The sequence below is a fragment of the Melanostigma gelatinosum genome (genome assembly GCF_949748355.1).
Source record: "Melanostigma gelatinosum genome assembly, chromosome: 17".
Taxonomy (NCBI): Eukaryota; Metazoa; Chordata; class Actinopteri; order Perciformes; family Zoarcidae; genus Melanostigma; species Melanostigma gelatinosum.
In genome coordinates, this window is record NC_136650.1 from 10601068 (window position 1) to 10627032 (window position 25965).

General features: G+C 43.8%; 1 protein-coding gene across 1 annotated transcript in view; it reads left to right on the forward strand.

Moving 5' to 3' along the window:
• trps1 (trichorhinophalangeal syndrome I) overlaps positions 1–23640 on the forward strand; it is a gene marked incomplete at its 5' end in the record, with an annotated part of 55064 nt that extends 31424 nt beyond the window's left edge. Inside the window, 2 exons of the mRNA XM_079288287.1 lie at positions 14349–14471; positions 18039–23640. Coding sequence (XP_079144413.1) covers positions 14349–14471; positions 18039–19661 — 1746 coding nt within the window. The 3' untranslated portion in view covers positions 19662–23640. The remainder of the gene's footprint in view (positions 1–14348; positions 14472–18038) is intronic.
• Between the last annotated feature and the right edge of the window lie 2325 nt (positions 23641–25965).

The window sequence follows — 25965 nt, forward strand, 5'->3', positions numbered from 1 at the left end:
AGTAAAAAAAAAACATTTTGGGCTGTCGTTACATTTGAGATTAGCTCGTCTGTCTGTGTTGTATTTCTGAGGCACAGCTGCTGTTGTAAATTATCAGTGTCTACCTTCTGCTTACCCCTCTCCAACCTGGAGTGTCTCCATTGGTTTTTATCTGTTTTCTCGCTGTGAAGAGATGAGAGAAACGATACGGCAGGAGATGAAATAATGAAGAGGGGGAAAAAAAAGAATACTCTGACCAGAAGCGTCTTCACTTCTCTGCGTCTTCCTCTCGATCGCCCTCTTCCTCATGTATCCCTCTCTTCCTTTCTTCTTGCTTTCTCTCAGTAATGACGAGGTGCTAACACGTTGAAGGTCTTGGTATTTGCCAGCTCTGGGTGTCTTTAGCGAGTGTACAAGTGTGTGTGTGTGTGTGTCTCATTATGAAGAGTGTGTCACAGTGTGAGGAGAATAAGTCAGCCCCCAGGCTGTGTGTGTGTGTGTGTGTGTGTGTGTGTCGTTCACTAGCAGTCATTTGTTCACTCTCTTTCCCCGTTTCTCTTTCTCAGTTCCCCTCTTGTTCTCTCTTTCTTTCTCAAGCAGATTGCTTTCTGCAGGGGAAGAGGTAGACGGAGGGAAGAATTGAGATTCCTTGTCCTTGAGTGACCCAGTTCCATTTCTCACTGAAAATGAAAAAGTCCCGCTTTGTGGTTCTCTTCAGTCGCCGTTTCTATTACAAGGATTTTTACCTTCCGCCGAGGAGGTTATGGTTTTAGTTGTTTTTTTTTTGTTTGTCAGCAGGATTATGGAAAAATACTACAGGCCCCGATTTTCATGAAACTTTGTGAAAGTGTGTCGCATGGGCCGAGGAACAAACCCATTTGATTTTGGGTGGCGGATTGGCCTTGTCGGAGGTCTGCACTCTCCGAGTCAGTTCAGGGGTGCCCACACTTTTTCGGCTTGCGAGCTACTTTTAAAATGACCAAGTCAAAATGATCTACCTCCATTAAAAATGCTGAATATCTATTTATATATGAGTATACTTTATATTTACAATATATGTTGGCGTACCTTGCATAACTGCATGAACCCTTATGGCACAATACAATTCTGTTCATTTGTGGTCGTTACCTTACTCTGATGACTTGCACTGAATGGAATTGGCCAGAGTTGCATCGTCCGGACAGTAGCTGCTGGTATCCGCCTCAAGCAGACTTCAAATGATCATCAGTCATGGTGGAACGGTGTTTGGACTTAATGTTCTTCATGTGGGAAAAGGCTGACTCACGTAAATGAGTAGAGCCGAATAATGCAGTCAAAAAGGTATCACAGTTCCTGATGTTTGGGGACTTTTCCTCTGTGAGGAAACTGTCCATGAGCCCTGGACTTCAGCTGAATGTCAGCTTGCAGTGTCAGAATCTCATCCTCCACTCCAGACGAGTTCAGGTGAAACAGCGTTGATGCGAGTAAATCAACCTCAATATCTTCCCTGAAATGTGCAGCACATAAGTGTAGCAACTGGCTCGAGAAAAGCAAAGACTCGAAAGCGTTTGTCAAACTCTGACAGACACTTGTCAACCTGCTCTGTGTAGCGCGCACTGTCAAGTTACGCACACGCCTTCCGCTGAGTCTCCAGTTCTGACGCCAGGTTTTGGAAGTTTCCCAAATCATGGCGCTACAGCTTTAGCTTCTTTAGTAGAAATAAATTGGAAGGCTAACTAATGAGCTCGCCGGAGTTTTGCGGTTGACCGCGCATACGTGGTGACCCGTGTGTTAGAAAATCAAGTGGCAAATGCCATGAGGACATCTAATTCTTTTTGAATGGCATGCGATCTACCCGCACTACCTCCGCGCTCGACGTATTGGGCACCCCTGCTCTAGTTGTTATTGGTTCTTTGAATTTCATACATAATAAATTGTTAAATGTTGCCCTCACCCTCTTTGAACAGTCCGAGTGTTTTGTTGGTGCTTGAGATCAATCTGGTATTTAAATAATCACCACCATCATAATAAAAAAGTACTTGACTGTAGCTTAAGCACACTGCCTGTGGAGGTGTCGGAGCAGAGCGAGATTCTAGGCCAGGTTTCAAAACCTGTTGATAGATCTGACTGTTTGGCAGGGGCCTGGGTGCCGTGTGTGTGATAAGACACTTCTTTTGATGTCCAATTAAGGCCTCTGATAAAGTGCTAGCCAGCTTTTGCAGCGAGATATGACGGCGTTTGGTGTTCGTCCTGTTCTCTTAGTGGACGGAGGGGCTGTGTGAAGCACAATGGGGAAAACGCTCCACGAATTGGACGTCGGCTGATATTCCCTAAGCAACCGTTTATTTCTCTCTGATAACATGAGGGTTATCATACATGGTGCTGTCTGGAGCGAATGGAACGAAGATGAGACATTGATTACACACTCGCTCACACTCCTTCTAGGGTAGCTGATCTATCTCTTGACAGCTAGAGCATGGCCATCAACACGGCAAGGTGTGTGTGCGTGTGTGTGTGACATATTGATGTGTTAGGCTCTAACTCCACCCTGGGGGCCTGTCAAGGTGGGAAATGGGCCCCGGGCCACACCACTTAGCATCGCTGGAGCCTCAGTGGTGACAAAGACCAACTGCACACAAAGCAGCAAAGAACTACCGGTACACTCAGTGATTGCATGAAAACATAAGCGAACTCTGAAATTCACACACACGCCTACACGGACGCATGGCTGTGCAGATGTGTGCAAGGTATACACACAAGAACATTTTCATGCTACACCTTCACGCAACTTGCATTCAAATGGAACATTTTCTCAGCGTAAAAGAATGCAAATATCCCAAAAGTTCAGATTCATTGACTTTTTTTAACAACAAAATATATCTTCTAGATTCTTTGATTGTTGATGAACAAAGCAAAAGGTTCCAAACATTGACTGGTTTCATCTCCTTAAATGTTTGGTGTCTTTGCATATTAGATGGTGCCCAGAGTTACCCCTGACTTTTTCCTGCAGCGCCACCAGCTGGTCAAAGTTTTCAGTTATCCTGTGAAATACCTAAATATATCCGATGATTAAATATATTCGGGTTGGGTAGGTGTATGGTCGGGACCTCGAGACTGCGGCTCCACCCCCTCAATCACTGCTGCGCAGACTGCGCAGGCTGTTGGCCGGTCTTCAGTGGCAAATCTGCTGCTGGCGTTAGTTCAATATCAACCAACTGAAGAACACCGCTTAAGCTGATAGTTTACAAACCGAACCACGGAGCGCTTCTATCCCCAAATAGAAATGTTTGAAATGGAATGAGGTTGTCTGTTGACATCCAAAATACATTAGAAATAACACATACAGTCAGTGAGCGATGGCATATTGTCAGTGTTCTCTGTGCCACATATACACTCAGCAAGGTTAAACATTTCCAGAGTCTGTCCGGCTCTCATTTACAAGTGAAGTAGTGTCAGCAGCTCGAAGTCCCTCGAGAATATATATCCTTACTGAGCACACACACACACCTAAACCTGGTGGATCGTACAAAGCAGCACCTACTCGACAAGCTGACTTTTCTCATCACTGACACTGGTGATGTCAGCGTACGGTCAACCGCACTGCAATACCCTGAAGGGTCGCTGACGGCTGTGCACAGTCATATTGAGACTCCCGTAACGAAATGCTACGGCGCCGTCAGTTCCACAGTAATGATGGTGAAAGGTCGCAGCATTGCATTCATTTCAGGCGCCCTTTATAACTGGCAGTGGTGCTCTTGATGTGAATTGCTTCCACTACTGGGTGAGACTCTGTGGTTACATGGAGATGCAGCCGTCAGGAGACAGACACAGGGAGTGAGGAAGATATCTGAATCTGAAGATGCAGTTGCTCCGATCAATTTCAAAATATTGCAATAACCCCTCTGAGGACATTTGATGGCTGAATTCATCGCGGGTTTTTTTTTTTTTTTTTTAAAGATTCAACTCAATTTTATACGCTCGCATTCAAGCTGAAGCTTGTTTTTGCACTTATTATGCCGCGGAAGTGTTGTTAATTTGTTTTGCTCGGGGTCCAGTATGGCCTGTGCATTCTGATGAGCGGACCTTGATGAGCGGGCCTTCATGAGCGGGCCTTCATGAGCGGGCCTTCATGAATGGGCCTTCTTGAATGGGCCTTAATGAACGGGCCTTCATGAGCGGACCTTCATGAACGGGCCTTAATGAGCGGGCCTTCATGAGCGGGCCTTAATGAACGGGCCTTAATGAACGGGCCTTAATGAACGGGCCTTAATGAACGGGCCTTAATGAACGGGCCTTCATGAACGGGCCTTAATGAGCGGGCCTTCATGAACGGGCCTTAATGAACGGGCCTTAATGAACGGGCCTTCATGAACGGGCCTTAATGAGCGGGCCTTAATGAACGGGCCTTAATGAGCGGGCCTTAATGAGCGGGCCTTAATGAACGGGCCTTAATGAACGGGCCTTCATGAACGGGCCTTAATGAGCGAGCTAGCCTTATCGTTTGGACTTTTGGCTTCAATTTCACGGCGCACTTTGAAGATGCTGAACTGGGCTTTGGAGCAAAAAAGTGTTTTCTATGAATTATCATTATTTTTACACCATTTTTCCGATATGAATATAGATAATATATATAATATAAAGTTTAGTGTTCTCGATTTAATGACTGAACACTTTGAATATTTTAAGGGAAAATATTGCTGTTGGAGCAGCTAATGTCTCCTTAAATATGAATAATGCCGACAGAAGTGTAACTGGTTTGTTTTAAGGTATGTTTGTGGAAAGGTTTAAGACGACTAACTAACAGTTTACAGTGAATGTCAATATTGCTCAACTTATACGTCAGTACCTCTGTGCATGTGCAGCACTGTTCAGGTGTGTGTGTGTGTGTTCCTGTGGTGCGTGTTTTCAAGTGTTTTCCTCTCCTCAGTGTTCACCTTGACATTTGTGCCCACTCAGTGTTGCTCATTTCCCACTACCATGACCTCTGACAGTAACACACACACACACACACACACACGCGCACACACACACACACACACACGCACGCTCGCTTACAGCCAGAACAAAAATACGCAATTGACCATCGGACTGAGGCCGAGAAAGATGTGCCTCTTCACCAAAGACTTCTCCCTCCAATTCTCTCTTTTTAATACAAAATGTCAAAGTGCAGACAATATTTCACTCTGCTTTTGTAGAGGCATAAATTAAAAGCTATCAAGAAGAGCTTCTTCTAGGACCCCTGTGGAATTTTAAATATTAAACACGGCAGTGATGATGTGCATGAAGATTCCCTTCCGTACTTGTGGATTCCCCATTCTTTCCCTTCGCTCTGCTCGCCTGCTGTTCTCCCCTCCCGACTCGTGCCCACCAGCGCTAATTGGGGAAATAAAGTCATTTGGCAAGGCAGCGTGTGCCGTGTGGTATGCGTGAGGTCATTTCGAGGTGCAATACTCTAAAGTGCCATCCATTATGCAGTTTGGTTTTGAACACTCCTCGTTGGCGTTCTCACTCCTCTCTCCTCATTTTCTTGTTCATCTTTCCGTCACTCTGTCTCACTCCTGTTCCCTTCTTTCGCCCCTCGAGGAGGGAAGCGGTTCCTGTCCAAGGTCTCTTGGCAATTAAGACGTATTGCCGCCGTGCGCGTTAGTGCGCATCCTTACCTTGTTTGGATCAAAACAACAGCAAACAGTTAGCGACACAGCTGTTACCATCAATCCGAAATGGAAATTTGGAAATATGGAAGTGTCTTTTCTTATTTTGGTTTTAACTTTTTACCGACCACAGTTTATCGCCTGTCAGGTCAGCTTACAGCATGTGAGGTTTACCGTCTTATTTATAGATGTGCATGACGTGTCTCTTCCTCTCCACAGAGCACAGGTCTGTTTCTTAGCGATCACTGACAATCATTTACTTAACCACCAGTTAACGGTGGTTATATCATCATCAAATCACAGCTGTTTGCCAAAACAGTTTACAAAGGAAGATAATAGAGGGTCATTACGGTAATTATGCTCATTGATGTCCAAACGCCTCTGCATGCACAGCAAATATAAAACAGAACCCTGGTCATTTGTGAGTTCCGTGACAAATACTTTGTGTCATTTGAAAAGGATCTTCAAGAAATTAGAAATGTAGAATTCCCATGAAAAGTCACAGTCATTATCTTGTTGTTATGTAGTAATGACAAACGGCTCAACCGCTCTTATGGTTGTGACATGCGAGCATGACATTTGTAGCCCTTGGTCAGAATCTTTACTACGAGAAAACCGCCACCTTAACGTCGTCCTTTTGTTTTAATTCAGAGCAGTGTGTGCGGCGTGGATCGCCAATCTGTCGGGTAACTTAAGTTGGATGCAGATAAGAGGTACAGATATGTCCCTACTTAGTGAGGACACGGTATTAAAGCTCTCAACCGTTCATAACTTCCCATTAAAAGGCCATCTGTTGCCCTAATGAAATGGCACGGTTTGGTGTTTTAGGTTAGCCGTTGGACTCGCTGCTCTGGCAGTGTGGCTTTCACCAGTACCCGAGTGGATCATGTGGGAATCAGCCCACTGAACTATTCTCAGAAAAACTATAAAATGGAGTCTAAGACGGTTCATGAGACACTTAATACCAGTGGATAAGAATACAGGTATTAAGGATGCACATTATGATAACTCCTTCTCTTTGTATGTTTCTCTCTCTCTCTTTGTCTCTCTCTCTCTTTTCCTTTGGGCAGTGGGGGGAGTTAAGATTTCAGTGTCCTGGTTTCCACACCAAATTATGTGTGTGTGGCGTGTGTGTGTGTGTGTGTGCACGCACATATTGCAGCAAAGTGTGTCAACCTGCAGGGCCTTCACACAAAGACACACATAGTCATTGCCCCTCTCGAGCTCTCTCACTCACACACTCGTATACATTCCCCTTCTCACACACACACACACACACACACACACACACACACACACACACACACACACACGCACACTTACTCTGACATGGTTCTTTACTGGTCAGTGTGAAGTGGGTCACTGCTCTCCAGACAGATATTAACAAAATGTTTTCTTACGGCTTGCTATCCTTTTCACTTGGTGTTCCCCACAATGTGAAGGAAGTGTAAACGCAAACTGCACCGATGCAAAAGAATGCTGTCTTGCTTCTGCTTCAGGTCCAATATATGAAGGAATGAAAGGAAAGCAAGGGGCTCTGATGCTTTGCCCTCTTGTTTCTCACTCCCCTCAGTGTGGCGCACGCTTTCTCGCTGCACAAAGAGAGTCCAAGGTTGAATCAGGAAGACTTCTATCACAGCAAGAAGAAAATGCACGCAGTGGATCTTTTGCTATCTTATCAAAACACAGAAAATGGCATTTCAGCACACACACACACACCAGTACAGAACCACAGGTGCGCACACACAACCGTAGTCTCCAGGTCCATGGACTTTATGTCTGCATGCATTGAGGCTGTTTATCAAAATTAGATCAATGTGGAACGATTTCCCCTTTTCTCTGTTCGCTAATGTGCTAAATGGAGACTCTCAGGGCTCTGCAACAAAAGGGAGCAACGACTGCATGCATTGCACACAGGAGGGGTTGGAAAGACCATGGCAGACGGAGGGGGAAAACGGCCGGAAAGGAGTGATAGCTGAGTGAAAGGAGCGAAATGGGCCACACACTGTGGCCCACATCTGTGTGTGTTGGTGTGTGCAAGAGAGAGGAAGAGCGAGGGGTAAGACATTGACCTCACTCTCCTTTTGTGTGTGTGTGTGTGTGTGTGTGTGCGTGTCACAGTGACGTCATCTTGTTCCGGGTTTCCTGACGCTTTTCTTAAGACACTCAGCTGCCGCTCTCGTCTCTTTCGTCACTCTTTGGCACACTCGTACATGCACATAGACACGCATCCCGAATGACATGGCTGTTGTGAAAGCTGACACCTTCTGTTTCACACTCGCACAGAGTTGAGTGTGTGTGTGTGTGTGTGTGTTGTAGTACCTTATTAGTAACAAAGGATGTGGCTTGCGGTGTCTTCTGCTCCCTTATCCAGCCCCTCCGCTGTGCAGAGACTATCGCTATTGTTTATATGTTTATGGAGCGGTTGCATCTGTTTACTTGCAGTGTTCTTACTGCTGTTATCACGACCCAGCACACAACGCACTTATCAAGTTTCAATTTCTACTTTATTTTGTCCCAGTGGGCAACTGACTCTGCAGCAGCTGTAAGAAGCAACTTGCATGAAAGTGAAAGACCAAGAGGCCCAACAAACTGACAGTTACCGATACGAGGTGCTGATACAGAGTCACAGGCCAGCAGCGTAACACAAATTACCATCCTCGTCATTACCGCAGTCTGCACGGCCGTCAACACCGATCGATGACGGCCGATCATCACTTTCCTCCCGCTTGTACCATCAGCGTAGAGGCCAAAGGCAGGAGGGACGAAGGAGTTGTTACACCTGATTATGTTGGCAGAACACAACTGCATCATCATCGCCTATGTGCTGTATTCATGCAGAGCAATACGCTCGCCAGTGTGGTTGCAGTAGATGGCTACAAATCCAGCATCTTAAGGCGGCACGAGAAGCTTCCAGCTCCTCTGCTGCTCTGCTGCCGCTCACTCTGTATAGCCGGTGTCTCAGGACGGATATTATTCGGCCCAACCGCCAGCCTCGGTTTTTCTAAACTGTCCCATTACAACGCTGTGTTTGGACACGGACTGGACATCCAGCAGCAGTTTCCTCTCTGCCAAGTGCCAAAGGAGCATTTTACTGCCCTGGAAATACATATGCCATTTTGATATAGTGTTGATATTACAGAACTTTAATATTGAGAATTCAGTGATAGGATACTTTCTTTTTTTTTTATAAGTGTGATTGGCTGATAGTGGGATGTTTGTGCTGCTTAATAGGAATCACTTCTAAATAGTATTTCACGAGTGTTTCCAGGAATAAGTTTCGTTTTATTTCGTAGAGAAGAACCACACCACAGTCTGTTATGTTATCATTATCCTTTTTAAAGTTTGAAAGTTCAGTTTTTCTGCTCCACATATCTGGAACAAAGTCCCAGAAAGCTGCAGGTCTGCTGAGACCCTCAGCTCATTTAAATCAAGATTGAAGACTTTTCGGTTTGCTGCTGCCTTTAATTGAACCACGTTCAATTCGTATATGAATCAATTTCCTGCATTTCTGCATTTTACTGCTGCATTTTATTTCTTACACTGTTGTTTAATGTTTTAATGAATGTTCTTAATTGTTTTTAAATCTCCTTTTGTTTTGCCTTGTGTTTTGATGCTTTTAATGGTTTTATCTGAAGCACTTTGAATTACCTCGTTGTTGAAATGTGCCTTAAAATGTCTATGGATCGCTGGAGGGATAGTCGTTTTGGGCGCACCCCTTCAGAGAGTTACCGGCAGGGCATTTCTTTGGTTTGCTGCTGAACTAGTTTCTCCCCACCTCCCTGATAATGTCATCTGAGTAGATAATCAGCAGGAAATACAGCCTCTGTTACACGTCGCATTTGGGCTGCCTCCATTTCTTCAACTGAAAAAGAAAGCGGTTCGGTTGAAGTAAATCAGAGACATTCAATTGGTATTATTATTTCCCCTAAATCACAGATTGCATGTTGACTTTAACGGTCTTTACCCGGCCTGTGTTCTCTGCTACTCAAACCACGTTACATACAGGTTTGTCATTATTTTAATCATTTGTTAGTTTGTTTGTTGTTAGTCTTGTGTTACTCTTTGTTGAATAAGAATAAACCAGCAGAATAAATGAAGAATCCCTTCAACTTAAACCCAATTGTTCTATTAGGGGAGGCAATTTAAATGCAGACAGTAGTCTGAGAGTTAACCACACAGATGGACTTCTGCAGCCATATGCGTAACACGTACACAGACCGACACACACACACATATAGTTGATGGTTGGTAGCACCTATAGGGGGAGGGGGGGGGGGGGTCTCTGTTAGATTGATTCCAGATGCTTTCTCAGCATGTGCGTGTGTGTTGGGAGGAATAAATTGGTGAATCTTTATCCGACACTATCCCTGCACGGGGTCTATTTCTTCTTTTTTATGTGTGTGTGTGTGTGTATGTTAGAGAGAGAGCAAGTGGCTGATCCAGTGCACAGGATATTGGATTTGGCAGTATGGAATTTAGTTAATTCCTCCAGCTAGTCTTCTAGCTTGATTAAATAATCGCTGATTTAATGCAAGTCAGTGCGTCTATCAATGTAAGTGTGTGTCTCTGTGTGTGTGCGCGTTTAAAGCGGGGCTGACTTACTCTTCAAGTGAATTAAATGTAATTTAATTTCGAAATGCTTTGTTTAGAAAGCCCTCTTTTTGAATTCATTTGAGACCGCAGGGCACCTCAGTCTGTTTCTTTTATGCTCTTTCTCACGTTATCTCTCTGCAGTTTTTTCTCTTTCATTTTTTGCCACATAATGCCAAGGTTAATATTTTAATATTTGAAAGAAAAAATGTGACTTCCACTTGGGAGTTCAAACACAAAGTACCGGAAGACGCTGTCTTACTTGGTCCGTCCTTGACAACGATTGAATACATCGATAGAAAATGAAGTTCTTTTTAAGATGGATACAAAGCATTTTGGAACACGGCTGCTCTCGTTGTAGGCCGCCGGTCTGCCTCGCCAGATTATTCTCAGTGAAGCTCTACCACCACTGCAGTTTAAAGATGCCACCGCACATTGGTTGCAGATGGAAGCTAAAATACATACGAGGGACTCTTGCTGCAGAACCTAAACCAGCGGATGCTTATCTGTTCCGGGCCAGCTCCTCCGTTGAGATCTGAAAGACCATGCAGTGTAAACAGTTTGTACAACATCTGTAAATGTACGGCTTCAGGAGACTCTCGCAGTGGACTCAAAGCCACAGCTGAAGGGTTCAGCCACTGTGCGGTTACGCCATCTGTTTTGAAGTTGCATAAAAGTCTAGATTCTCCAGAATGAAGTTTGTCATTTATTAGTACTTTTCATGAGTCACGAAAAAGCCACTGAGAAACGGCTCATAACTTCTGCTTGAATTTAAAGGATAGCGATCACTTTAACCCATTTCACGGAAAGTTTGCGCAGCAGTGCCAACACATAAAAGTCTAAAAAACAAAAGAGTTTTAGAGCTGTTCACAGACACGGAAGGGAGGAATACTAACGTGTCATGTCAAATGTAGCCTATTTTCAAAGAGCATATTTTCCCAAACAAACAGTCGGGTCGTGGAGCCTCTTTCATGCATTCTTGTGTTAAATCTACTGCCACAAGGGAAACAAGGGCTCTCTGTTAAAGCAGTTTGGGCAAGTTATTAAACCAATAAATGCGGTTTAATGTGCAGCCTGAGTAGATTGTATTCTTAATTTCTTTGGCCTTTTCATGAGCATTGTGAGACAAAGACATCTGCCAACATTGTCAACTTGTCAGTGTTGTATTTTGATGTACACCCATTGGTTGTACTGATCTTTTCAGCAGGAAATTGAACTATCTGATGTCTGTTATCTACGTGTTTGAGTACACAGGAAAAAGGACATTCCACATGAGTGTGTTTTTATTAATAAGATTCTAAATGGACAAAAAAAAAATTGGTTGCTCAAATACATTTCCTACTTAAGAAAGCTCACTTTGTATCTGAACATCAAGTTAAAAGTTTGTTTGTTTGACTTTAATTTCCTGACGTGTGTGTGTGTGTGTCAGAGGGCGTTGTTGGTGGTGCTAATTGAACGGTTTCATAGGCCGCAGATAAATAGATGTCATTAAGTCCCTGAGCTCTAATTACCTGCAGCCCTCCTCTGTAGGCTGAGGTGAGTGGGAGAGGCTAGGTATCAGTAATCCATCAGAAAGAACATGCACTTACACACACACACACACACACTGTAGATATACACTAATACACCCAGCAGCACACATGCATAGTTTTGAAGCCACACAAAAGATGCACTCCCACTCACAGCCAACCCGTGTTTAGGTGTGGAAGTATAGAGCCGAGTGTGTGCATGCATGCGGACCTGCACACTTCAACACATGTCAAGCCAACCAGCTGATGATTGAAAAGGAAGTTAAAGATCATGAGCCAGATTTAGTGTGTGCGTGTGTGCACATGTGCGTTTAGGAAGGTGGCGGGGGCTATTTCTGTACTTTCCTGTGTAATTGACACTTGAACCTCCCTCTCTTACCGACACACAAGATGCACACACACACTTTGCTATCCTTGTACCGCGGGAGGAGCCAAGATACACCCAACACACGCACGCACACACACTTCTTGGATTATGGCTTCTCATCCAAATCTTGCATGCCTTCATTAACCAGGGGAAGCAAATATTTTCGTGTGCGCGTGCGTGCGTTGCGATGAGGGGCAGCTGTGGGGCCATATGTGAGTGATTTGGGTGCTCGGAGGGAAATTGAATTCTGATGACAGATGCACTGTTTGGCTTGCAACACTAGACACACAGACACAGGAAACGTACATCAATCAATCACCTGGCTCTGTCTCTCTACATGTGGTGACCGTATGTTGTGTGCAACATTGGCACACACACACACACACACACAGCAGAGGATGTACGTGTTCTGCTGTGTGATGTCGGATGGATGAAAACACATGTACCATAACGACTCTAATATTAGCTCAGGTGTTTGTTACATACAGCATTATTGGAAACAGGATGTTCTATTGTACACATTCTGAGACTGAGAGACTTGGTCTTCCCGGGATAAATAAACACATCTATGGTGTTCCTTGCACATTAACTCTGAACAATCCAAAAGTTAGATTTTCTAGCTTTATTCCAGACAATATGAAGGATATCATCGTAAATGTCTGTTTATGAGCTACAATTAAAAAGAGCCATTAAACCACTTTTCATTGGCACTAGAATTTGATGTGTAATCATTTAACACCGTCTCGTACAGATGTTTGATCTGTTCCTGATCTGTTGCTTTCTTAATGTTTGTGTCATTTATTTTTGATGCATCTCTTTTGAGGGGACCTCCTGTTACCTCCTTGTGCACAACGCAGCTTTGGATCAATATTCCATTTTGACATTTGCTATTACATTTAAAGGTTGTGTGAATTCTCAGACACCACTACATATGAGTAGCATTTGCCAATTTCCACAGTTGCCGTGCTGATTCTTAATTAAATGTATATTGCTCAGGCTATATGTACGCGCATTTCTCTGTGTGCTTAGCTCTCAGCACTGTCATGAACATAAAACAACAAGAAACCAGAAAGGAGAAGGTCCCAGTGGATGTAAAGTCCATGATGGAGGGAGAGAGAGAAGTGACAATACAAGAAAGAGAGGACACACAGGAAGCAGATTTTAGAGAGCCGTACCCATGAGCACATACAGTCTGCACACATTCAGTGGAACCATCGCGAGAGTATCAATGCGGACGTCACACACAGAGACAGAGATGCACACAACGCACAGGTCAGTGAAGGAAAACTAAAATGACATGCTGGTGTTATCTCTTCTGCTGATATTTAAATTAGTTCTTGAACAACAAAATCTAAAACTAAACCAAAATGTAGAGTATCGATGAGAAAAGGAAGATTTGATGGGCAACAATGCTGAGAAGAAAATAAAATAAAAAATGAGAGCAGAGAGCAAGAGACTGTTGGATAGACGGCAGAGAGAGAGAGAGAGAAACAGACAGAGCCATGGAGGAGAAAGATGAGGTATGCTGTCTTCTCAGGGTCATAAAGGTGGTGAATGGGGCCAGAGACTTAATGGGATGGAGAAACTTTGTGATTGGCTCATTACTGTGATGGAGCACGTTGCCACGACAATTGGCCTTTTCACCCCCCCACACCCCCACCCTCCTTCATTGCACACACTACTTATTTTATGCACCACTGCTCCATGAACTGCAGAGGTGTGTGTGTGTGTGTGTACATGCACGCTCTCAAACAGTAAAAGTCAAACACTTGCCTGTAAAGTGCGTCCTGCAGTTCAGAGATATACGCTTAAACATTTCCAGGTGAAAGCGTTACTCGTCTCTGTCCATCACATCGGTCGAGCAGTACTCGACTAGCCACATACTTAAAAACACACACAAGGTATTCAACGCAACCGGATCATTTTCTTTCCATTTCACTGTACCTCATTGTTTTTATTAACCTTGCTCCATACAGAGGAAATCACTGTAGAGCAGAACAATGGTCTCAATAGGACTTCCCATTAGGCATGATGAATGAGACCACATCATCTCTCTGCCACCAAGCCAATCAGTTTCCTCTCTCTCTGCTGACCTCACGTCAGTGGTGTGAATATTAAAAAGGTATCAAGACTTAAGTCAACGTTTTCACCCCCCCCCCTCCCGCCTCCCTTCTTTTCTCTCTTTGACTTTGCAGCTTTCTTAGTTTCTTCATTCAAGCTCTAATGTTGTCCGTCTTTCTCCATCCGCAGCGACGCAGAGGCAGCGGCGTCTTCTGTGCAAACTGCCTGACCACCAAGACGTCGTTGTGGAGGAAGAACTCTAATGGAGGCTACGTCTGCAACGCGTGCGGTTTATACCAAAAACTGCATTCGGTAAGTCGTACACGGACGCAAACAGAGGCTGTGGCTGCACCAGCTGTGCATCTCACTGCAGACTATATCAAACAAACTGTGGACCTGCGAGGCCAGAAGTGGTACAGGAAGTTTCTGTCTATTTGCGATTCCCTTGATTTGAATTTTCTTTCAAACTAATTAAAAGAGAAACAAGAAGGGAGCTATAAATTTCAAAAACAAATAAATATAGAAGGACAGAAAGGGATCCCTAGAAGTGAGCTGGAGCTCTGGCGTAGCATCACACTAAAGTTAATCTGCTGTGCTGAGCTCCTATACACGCATAGGAGACCTACGTACACTCATAAAGGTGGGACCGGATGAGGAACCCAGTGCTTTAGACTACTTTATCGACTCTGTGCTGTGTGCTAATACATCCATGGGGTAATTCTGACCGCTAATTATCATTCCTCCTGTCTGGCCGATTAGCACCCTACGCAAATTTAACGGCGCATACTGCAGTCAAATTCCTGCATCCGTTCAGTGAATCCCTCTTGTGAAAACGTAACATTGTGGAAAAAGTACATTTGATTTGCTGGGGAGCTGGGAGTTACCGACCATTTCAGCAGTCACCGTGAGCCAGCTCCACCGAGTGAGAAAGATGACGGAATGAATCAACTTTACCATCTCAGCCCGGGGAAAGTCTATGGAAACCTCAAATTTAATTACACTGCATGAATTACAGATGAGATAAAGACCCAGCCTGGAATTTAGTTCTCTTAGAACTCTTAGAATATATATTTCTCACCTCATATGTTTGTAAGGCGTTAAAGCTGACTTTGAAACAAGCCTTCAGATACATATATGTATATTATATATACTATACATGCCAGATTCATGTTCACATGTTTGCTTTTCAAGCTCAGTTTGTAAAATTTCAAAGTGAAAATGTTTCAGTGTAATACATCACAGTGTTCGTAAATGCATCGGCGGGTCGACCGTGTTACAACCCAGAGATCGAAGCTGCAATTATGGGATGGAGCTTTAAAGACCTTTCACAGGATGACAAGCCATGGCGGTTTACTCCTTCCTGCCCCTGCCGATGTCCTTGGGTCAACCCGTTCATCTCACACGCTGCTCCAATCACGTCCCAGCCCCCCCCCCCCCACCCCTCTGCTCGTGACAATCTTCACGACAGTCGTATTTTATATCCCATAATAAAAGTTTTATATGCTCTACACACATTATTAGAGAGGATAGCAGCTAGTAAAACACTTCAGCGTGAGAGAGGGGAAGGGAGAGTTGTGAATACAGAGGGAGAAAAAGGTAGACGTAAAGGGAGGGAGGGGAGAGTAGAGGGAGGGAGGAAGACAAAGAGAGAGGAAAAGATTAAGGTAAAGAGTGAGGACAGAGAAAATGAAAGAGTTAGAGATGGAGGGAGACAGAGATTAGGAGACTATGCAGAGGAGAGTAGAGACGAGTAACAGTAACTCCAACCATAAAGGTTAGGGTGTCTCACACAAATGGTAAAATGGACTGTACTCGTATAGCTTTTCCAGTCTTCCGATCACTCAAAGCTCTTTTACACGACATGTCGTCATTCACGCACATTCATACCACCACTAACGGTCATACAACATTCACACACCGTAGCCAGGACCGTCTCGTCTTCCACATCGATGTGGACGAGATCCGCCAATCCTCTGAAACCTCTGATTGAGGGACAACTCTGAATTTATTCACTCCTTTTTCTTTTTCCTCGTTCCTGCATGTCCCCTCCCTCCTCCCTCTCCGTTTACCACCTCTTTCTCCTTCAGCTCACCTCCCTTGTTTCTGTCTCCCCTCTACTCCCGTGTTTACCTTTTAGTCCACGCACTCCTCTACAACCAGAAACGCAAAACCAGAGAATAAAGAATAAGAAAGTACCGAATAAGAGAAAATGTCAGTGATTTGGCTGACATAATGTTGTCACTGTTGAGGCTGTTGGCCTCCTCGGTGATGGACTCCTGTTTATGGTAATGATCCAGGTGTCTAAAATCTTCAGTGTGACAGCTCTGTGATTAACAACAGAGACTGTTACCAGTGTGGCTGCTTCGGGGGAGACACATGTCCGAAATGCACGTGTATTAATAGATCATCGAAACAGAGCGTTGTCCCTCCTGAGGATTCGTGTGGAGCTGGTTTGGGCATCAAGACTGTTGATTGTCAAAAGGAATGTGGTAGTCATTTGTTTACGTTGCACGTGCAGCAGGAGCGTCCCCGGACTGATGGCGTGCATGACCTATCTCTCTTTAAACTCCTTCAGTAGCAGCTCTGCAATGACTGATGATAACTCGGCGCACATAAGCAGGCTTTTATACACTTGCCTTGAGAGACACACTTTGTCAGTCACAGACATCAGGCTATCCGCAAAGGTACACACATGACCATGAATGCAGTCACACACACATGAATCATTCCCAGCATAGACATGGCGAGGTTTATTGCTACATTCATTCATGTTCCTCTTTGTATAAGAATCTGCCATGATGTCATGTATGTCAAAAGCCCTGCATCACTTACACACACACACACACACACACACACACACACAGGAGGAGATTTCTAGAGACATACAGGTACATACAGTACATGTACTCAATGACAAGGCTCTACAAATTTGACCTGCATGGCGGTGACAATTTCTATAAACTTCACTTTTTTTATGCTTAAAAAGCTCCCTAATGTAGTTTTCATGCCACGGTCACTATGTATGAGTTGAAGGGCAGACACTTTAAAGACACTTTAAACAGTTCAACTTCATTTTACTTTCGCTAATTTGTCAGGGAATGTTTTATATTGTTTTGATTTTCTCGGCATGTGTTAAGGAGTGAAACAACACAAAAGTCTCATCATCTTGCGTATATCTTGATAAGCGCTTCATTCATTTAAAGTAGGGAATTAAATAAGTGTGAAGCGGTTGTGTTGCGGTTGACTGTTGCCTTTTCGATCCAAGTGCTGAGCAGAAATACTGTATACTTCAGTAATTAAGATTACTGAATGAAAGTCAGGACATTAGTGAAGGCGAGTTTGCGAAGGATTTGTCAAATAGAAGTTGAGTGTAAGTGCTCCCCCTTGTGGTAAGGGCAAACATTCACAGTCCTCAGGATTGCTGGACATATAAGTCTTATATGAGCACGTGACAGTTAATTACACTTCGATCAAGTCCATGTGAAGTGAGACCTTTAAAACGTTGATCTGCCGTCGGAAGCTTCACTGAGCCACTTCATTGGTAGGACTACCTTGCATTCATTGTGAGAAACAGAAGCTCTAGTTGTAGCTCTTCAGGCAGCCACAGTGCAACTTCCTGAGCATTGTTTTTGTATATTTCACCAAATATCAAATCACTTTATGTTAATATAGGATGTTTATTGGTCATAAGCTTGAAAGTTACAATTGAATTGTATTGTATGATTGACTTGATATCATCACAATCAAGTAATGCTGGGCTATGTATGTTTGACATCAGTCATGTCAGACAAATACCCGAAAATAATTGAGAGTAAAATCTTGAAACAGGAAACGTTATTCATTTTTTTCTGTATTATTCTTTGTTTTCTTATCTTGTAGACACCCAGACCTCTAAACATCATCAAGCAGAACAACGGCGAGCAGATTATCCGCCGCCGGACCCGAAAACGCATCAACCCTGATCCGCTGTCATCGGAGACCCCCGCCCCCAAACAACAACGCATCGCCAGCGAGGAGCGCGTGAATGGGGAGGAGTCGGACAGAAGTTTTGCATCGATCAAAAACCAGCAGCCTTCACCTCGCTCGCGCTCGCCCCGATCCACTCAAGCCTTCCTAGCCAACCAAACATTGGAGATCCACCGACGAATGCCTCCTCTGCTCCTCCCCTCGCATCCCCCCTCCTCATTGGTAGCTGATGGCAATGGGGGCGTTGCTGAGGGAGGAATAATATCAAAAGGAGAGGCAGGTAAAGGAGGAGGGGGATCAGAGAGAGGCAGCCCGATCGAAAAGTACATGCGTCCATCCAAACCGTCTAGTTATTCGCCTCCTGGATCGCCCATCGAAAAGTACCAGTACCCTCTTTTCTCCTTACCCTTACCATTAACCCTCTCGCCTGATTTGACCCCTGAGTCGGATTGGCTCAGATTCTGGACCAAGTATAAGATGGCAGCCGCCTCCGGGGTTCCTGGTACCATCAGTAATCTCAGTAGCCCTGGTGGCCTCGGGAATAACACTCTTTACCTTGGTGCAATGGTGGCTCCGGGACAGCATCATCAGCAGAGCTACACGGTGCCTTACTGCGCCTCTCCCTACTCTCCTCTTCCCCCACCTCCAGCCCCTCCTCACTATCCTCCTCCTCCTCATCACTCCCAAACCTCGTCGCCGTCATTGGAAAACGATGCTCCCTTGGATCTCGCAATGAGACAAAGAGATACAGGTGCTGCAAATGCACACGTGTCAACAAATGGTGCGGAGAGGAGAAGGCAAGAGTCGCCGCTAGCCGAAAGTCTGAGAGAGAACTGGAAAGGGGAGAAAGAGGAGGAGGACGAGGAGAGGATGGACGAAGGAAGCAGCTCAAAGGAGGAGACAGGAAGGGAAGAGAAGGAGCATTTGACAAAATGTCGGCCAAGTGTCCCGTCGACTCGCGTAATGGTGGAAGTGGCCACGCAGGACGACTTGACCAACCGCTGCCTCCACTGTGGGATCTACTTCCTGGACGAGGTCATGTATGCCCTGCACATGAGTTGCCACGGCGACCAGGGGCCATACCAATGCAGTTTTTGCCTCCACGTGTGTGTGGACCGCTATGACTTCACCACGCACATACAGAGGGGCTTACACAGGTACTCGGACAAAACGCCACACAAGGGGGGGCCCGAGCAGGACGGCCCCGCTCAGAGCGTCGCGGAGATGTCTGAGCAACAAAACGTGCCGCCGGAGGAAAACGACGAAGGGGATCAGAGCGAGATCACAGACGCAAGCGATGATGTCGTCACGTCCGTCGTTTGTCCGGACGGCCAGGCAAAAGAAATGACCGGCGACGAGGCCACTGACAATGAAACGGAAGTTGAAAAGGAGGTGGGAGGAGAGGGTCATGACGTCACAAGCCAGGTGTTGGGAGATGAGACGGTGTCGGATAGCGACGGTGTCGTCACAAAGCCCGCGGAGGTAACGACTGTTGCTGAATCTGACACCGGAGATGAGAACGCAGAGAGTCATTAATCTGATGCCTTTTGACTCACGCAAACCTTTTCAGAACGTGTTTTAATTGAATGAATAAGCTGTCAGCCTCCACGTTCCTGGAGGCTCGCTCATGTCACAGTGGGCACTAAATGGAACACATCCTTATGCTGGAAGCACTCGGCTGTCAAATGGTCAAAAATCATTGTCGGATCCCTTCCCGAATAAGAGGAAGCTCGGCTGAAAGTTGGACTGCTCTCATTTAGGATGAGTTTGAGGCGCTCAGCACTTGCACAGCCATCATACAGCAGAGCAAAAAAAAAATACAATTCTAGAAGCAAAACACTTTAACTTGAACTGAGCTCATCTGTTATGCACCGAAACTGATCCCTGAGCTGGTCCAAACTAGTCTGATGCATCATTCAGAGTGTTTTATCTCGGTACGACCAGATCTGATCTGGTTAGAACGACTTCCGTTCTGGACCAGAGCGTGTTTTTGACTGTTTTCACCGCTGTGCAGATGGATCCAAAAAACCAAAACTTACTTTGACTCTGTGAAACTGGTCGGAGTTAGAACCAGTTTAACTTGGTACAAAAAGGATCAGTTGGTTTCTTTCACTCGTGCCCTCTTGTTTCTAAAACTGGCAAAAAAAAATAATAACGACAACTGGCAAAAAAAAGAAAATTCGCCACCTGCTGCAAAGTGTGTCAAACTGGGAGACTGGTTGGGTTCGATTTGACCGAGACTTTTTTTGAACTGCTTGAAACCGGTTTCAACTGGTAAAAACCGGAGTAATTCCGGACCGAAGTGTTCTCTTCATCCATTTGGATCAAACCAAGTGACATTGTTTTCTACCTTCCTCCGTGCCATGATACTAGCTACGTGCCTGGCTTCCTGCCTAACAGAACATTCATCTATTAACCTGCTTAACATTTATAATGATGATAATAGTAATAATAACTATGATGTTATAGTACAAAACATGCAATTTGCTACACCTTTTTCCTATATATAATATGTTATTTTGTAAAGGCAAATAATGCTTTTTTTGTTTTTGTTGTTGCAGGAAATGGTACTATACGGATTAGTCTGTTTGTGATTATTTCTGTTTGTGTTCTTATGGAGACTTGTTACATTGATAACGGCCGTCTAACAGAAATGGTACAGCAAAAGACGGGGGGGGGGGGGGGTTGCGTGTATGTGTGCATTTGTGTAATAGCGTTTGTGTGTAAGGAACAAAGGAATGCGTCCCCCCTCCCCTCCCCCCCCTCCCCCCAAAACGATGATTTAAACATTATGAAGGCTTGCGCTCGATATTTCTGTCCTCAGGGGTCACAAGTGTTGCACACCAACCCGCCTGTTTCATAGCATGTGACACAACATTTTTGACATGTTCAGCGGTCTAACGGTTTTTTAGCATGTTACATAACGTTCTCTTATATATGTTCTTATTGTGTTCTTTATGTGTTAAACAGGTCAAAAATGGTCTTGGTATGTAACTTTTTGTTTTCTGTATGTCTTCACGTGGTTTTATCGAGAGACTTAGGAACTTAGGGAGATCAAACTTACATGTTCTCACGAGGAACAATTATTTGCATTGACTGTATGAACCGTTGCTCTGTATTGAGTCGGCAGAGCTTCTTGCCTCCAGTGTTTTTACTCAGCCTATCTTGTATATCCGAGAGTTCGGTAGGTTACCTCTATGTAGCATGTTAGCGTCTTGTAAAATCTGCAGAATACGTTGCCTTTTCTACGGATGGGAACTGTTACACTTTAGACTTAAATGATACTGACGACGTCGCAGAGTTACATTTTATAATTCACTGAAGGTGAAATGATCACGTTGCTTTCAGCTCCAACTCACTCATCCCACTTCTCTCCCATTCGTTGCCCACGTTTGGGGTTCTAAAAGCTTCTAAGTTAAGACAAAGAGCCGCCCCATTCCCTTTCCATCGGTTATTTTTGACTGTCGTGCCAGTCAGGTCCTCTAAAGTCCCCCTTTTCTTCAGTGTGGAGCAACACGGTGGCCATTTTGTTTATTTTTATAAAAAGAGAATCCCTTCTTCTGCCTTTGCTGCCTTAGTTGCAAAAAAATAAAAAAAATCACCAAGAGACTCCTTTTGAAGGAAGTAATAACAGGCCGAAAGACGAGAAGGAAGAAAGAATGAGAACAAGATATTTTTCTATGCTGATCCAAAAGAATGCAAAATGTTCCGCCCAGTGCCTGGTAACTTGTACAGTTTTTCTAATAAGTATAACTGTCTTGTGTCGAAAAGTTATGTGACGAGTCGGCTTATGGAAAGTTGGTCAAACAGACTGCGATATTTCATTCCCATGCAGCAAGATATCAGTCATCCATTCTAACGCGTGATTCCAGCCTCGCTGTCTGGCTGGTCAAACGCCCGTTCACACCAGAAAACCCACATGAGCTTTTTAAAAGAATGTCAACTGTCGATCACCAGTTAACTATCTCTAATATCTCTTCTGTTGTCTGTTTACCTCCCTCCAACATCACTTGTGTCTTTGTCGTCTACTTGGACAGAGATATCTCCGTCTTTCTTTGCATCTGTCCACCTGTTACTTCCAACCCTCTGACTCTCATCTTCTCCGTATCCCTCCGCTGTCCTTGCTCCCTTCTCTCCATCAAAGTACTGGTGAAGGGGTTCTCGGTTGGTGGGAGTGAGGTGATTCTGTCATACTTTTGCTGACGGCAACTTAGTCACCCACAGAACTGACGGCCTTTGTTTGTGCTGATGTTTACTTTGTGGGATTTCCCTCCCACTTCAATGGGCCTTGCTTGGGTTTGTTGAAAGAGATTGTCACCAGCAGTGAAATTTCAAATACTCGCTAGAAGCAAAGTGTGGATTCTTTTTTTTTTCAAATTTAGGTTTATTCGTTTGCCAACGGGACGACCATTTGATACAAATTCAACATGAATTTTCATCTTTTGAAAGATGCAACGTCCTTTGGTAACGATTTTCAGGTGATTTCTAGGAAAAGTAGGACGAAGATGCAGAAAAGAAACTGGATGAACTCGTTTTTTTCTTGTGCTAAATCTGGGTGAACGTCTTGATTTCTCAGTGGGCTGGAGACAAATTCTGATGCCAAAATGTTTCAATCGTTCAGCTTTTGAAAGAAAATTCGTTCCCTCTACTTTTATAAGTTGGAAGTAAGAAGAACGCAGCCATGATATTTAAGCAAAAAGAAATGTTCACGCACACTTTTTATATAGTTCGTGCTGCAGAACCCGTTCTTTTATGTATCTGCCAGCTTAACGTTAACGTCTCCCGTGGGTCAAGTAGGATGCAGTTTATGTGAAACATAAATAGTTATTAATGTTGATGGGGAGAACAATTCAGCTGGCGTTTATGTTTTAAAATAAACAACATCATTTTGGTCAGAAATGAGGTACTGCAGGACACACATGGCATGTTTTCCGTCAAGAATGAGTGTATTGTTTAGGTTTGATGGCATTTCACATCAGCGTTTACATTGAGGGAGGGGGGGGGGGCGGTCTGGCTTTACAAGTGTTTTCATTTTTGTCTTTCTCAGAATGTGTTATAGAGAATTATGCTGTTGCTTGCACTCCATTTATTACGTTCTTATTGCCAAGGAAGGGACAACACACACACACACACACACACACACCGGCAGTGGTACGGCTTGAGTGTACATTTTGGGATGTACAGTATGGGAGACAAGGGAGCTAAAGGCCAGTTTACTATTGGGCAGACACACATGCATGCACACACATCAACTATGTACATTTAACCAATTATATTTCAGTAGAATTTTGTCTCCTATTCAGTTGAATGGCTTTGATAGAATTTGTTTTGTTTTTGTCTTGTTTGTTTTTAGGTTATTTTTCTTCTCATGTTGTATTTCATTCTGAAACCTTTCTGTACGTTATTGTTTTTAGGTTTCATTTCATGCAAAAAAATGCTATTTCAACATATTTTGACAGCCAAGAAAAAGTTTGTTACACAGCTAAACTTGAAGAATAATGTTGATGATGATGACGATGATAATAATTAATAAAAGTAATAACAAACATACTGAAAATGGACAATATGGGTGTTTTATTTCACGAGTGATTTGCTGTGTAAAGGAGAGGAAGACCTCGGTCGGTATGAATCCCTTCATCGTGTGATCAGAGAGTGGGCTCTAACCTGAGACGTACTACTGTGGGCTGAACACACACACAGCTTTTCCAACTCGGGTGATTTTTTAAATTAATTTTTTCAGAAAAGTTTTGCAGTCGAAAAATGTTTTAGCTCTGAACATGCCTCCTGCTGTGCTCGTGAATGTAGCCAGCAGCTCCACAGACATGTATTTCTATTCTCGTCTTTTCTTCACTGCTGCCGGCCTGCTTTCACTTTACTCGCTTTCTTTTTGTCCTCGTACAAGTCTGAGATTATTTATCTGTCACTTAGATTATTTAGTGCACACGACCTACTCAGAAAATCAACCTGCGTCGTTGCTGCACAACACGCTGTTCATTTAAAGTCATTTTTCATGCGGAATACATTGATGTGGCGTTAATAACAGCGACGTCGTTCGTTCTTTTGGATGATTCCATTTGATTTCTGAGACCTTGTGACCATTCGTCCAGTGCCAGACTCGGATCACATTTTCCTGCTCGGTCAACACTAATGTTTGCATCTTAACAACATTTGCTGTCAGCACTCATGGCCCTCAGAGGATACTTTGAAATGTTGTTAGTGACCCTCTGACCTTTCCTTTAAGACTATCATCAAGCCAGGATTTCAATTTCCAGATAAGAAATGTCAAATTTAATATCAGTCTTTGAGCTTTCCTGTTATGTGTTCTGGGGTAAGTGTCTATTTAATGGCAAAGACCTGAGAAAGCATTTGCCAGCTTAACCAGAGGCTCCATTTCTCACCATCACACACTAAAAATCTTTTGAGAGCCTATTTAAATTTTCTCACCATCCTTATTTGGGTCAGGAACTTTGACGGACGTAATCGGTGCAGCCGTGCTATATGTCGGACGACAAAGGGCTTCTAATCTTTGGTCTATTTCATGTTCAGCATTATCAATTTATCTTTGTGTTTATACGACGAACATTGATTGGAGGGGGGTGTGTGTGTGTGTGTGTGTGTGTGTGTGTGTGTGTGTGTGTGTGTGTGTGTGTGTGTGTGTGTGTGTGTGTGTGTGTGTGTGTGTGTGTGTGTGTGTGTGTGTGTGTGTGTGTGTGTGTGTGTGTGTGTGTGTGTGTGCGCGTGTGTGCGCGTGCACTTCAAACAATAACATTTCCTCTCTTCGACTATCAACAGAAACAGAATTAAGCAGGACAGAGACTCACATCCAATCTGAGCACATTTTCCAGCTTGCAAGTGTTTTGTAAAGACAGTATTTTTTCCCCTATTCGTTTTTTTTTTACTATATTTGTTATTTTTGAGTTTTGTTTTGTTTGTTTTTTAAGAAAAACATTTTTCCCTCAAACAATTTGATAAAAAGCACGTCCCTGTTGAAGTCTTCACATTATCTTTGAGCGATCCGAGCTGTGATGTGTCTACGCTCACGCTGACCACGTCAATGCTTCTCTTCCGATCCGTTTTGTCTCCCACAGTCTCTGCCTGTCCAATCATCGGTCTGCTCATCGTGCAATGTCTCCCCAACGATTGGAGTTTGATCAAATTTGGGAGACTGATGTGTCTCACCGCTGCATTCTGGCATCCTCAAAATTAAAATGATCAGCCCAAAGCGGTGCTATCAACACAAGTCACAAGAAGATGCACCAGGCGCCGTAGATTCCTCGACGCCGCGTCTGTTGTTGCACTGCATCGTTTACGAGTAAAACTCGTAGAAGTCAACATGGAGGATTCTATTATGATAAAATGGGAATATGAAAAATAGAAGAAATAGAAAAACTTTTCCCAACTTTCTCTTTATTCGCATTAATATATAAGCAAGTGGCTGAATCAGCTCACTCACACACACACACACACACACTGAAACGTTGTATCACCATACTTGAAACTTTGAACCAATGCAGAGGCAGCAGTTAATCAGTTCCGAGGCAGTGGAGTTAAAGATTTATGAGCGAAGAAAAAAAAACATTCAGGTGCCCTAAAACATTTCATATATCATTAATAAAGCAAGTAACACACGAAGACTAAAGTACAGCGTGATGAAAAACAGAAATGAGAGAGTATCTTCGGAGACAAAAACTAATTATAGATGAAACATGAATCAGCATCTTTATACATAATATAGTCTTTTATTTATTTATTAGTAAGTTACAGCAAAGCAAACACTATTTAATTGAATATTTGTCCTCAACAAAACAATTACATTTGCCAATTCCATCTGTAAATTACA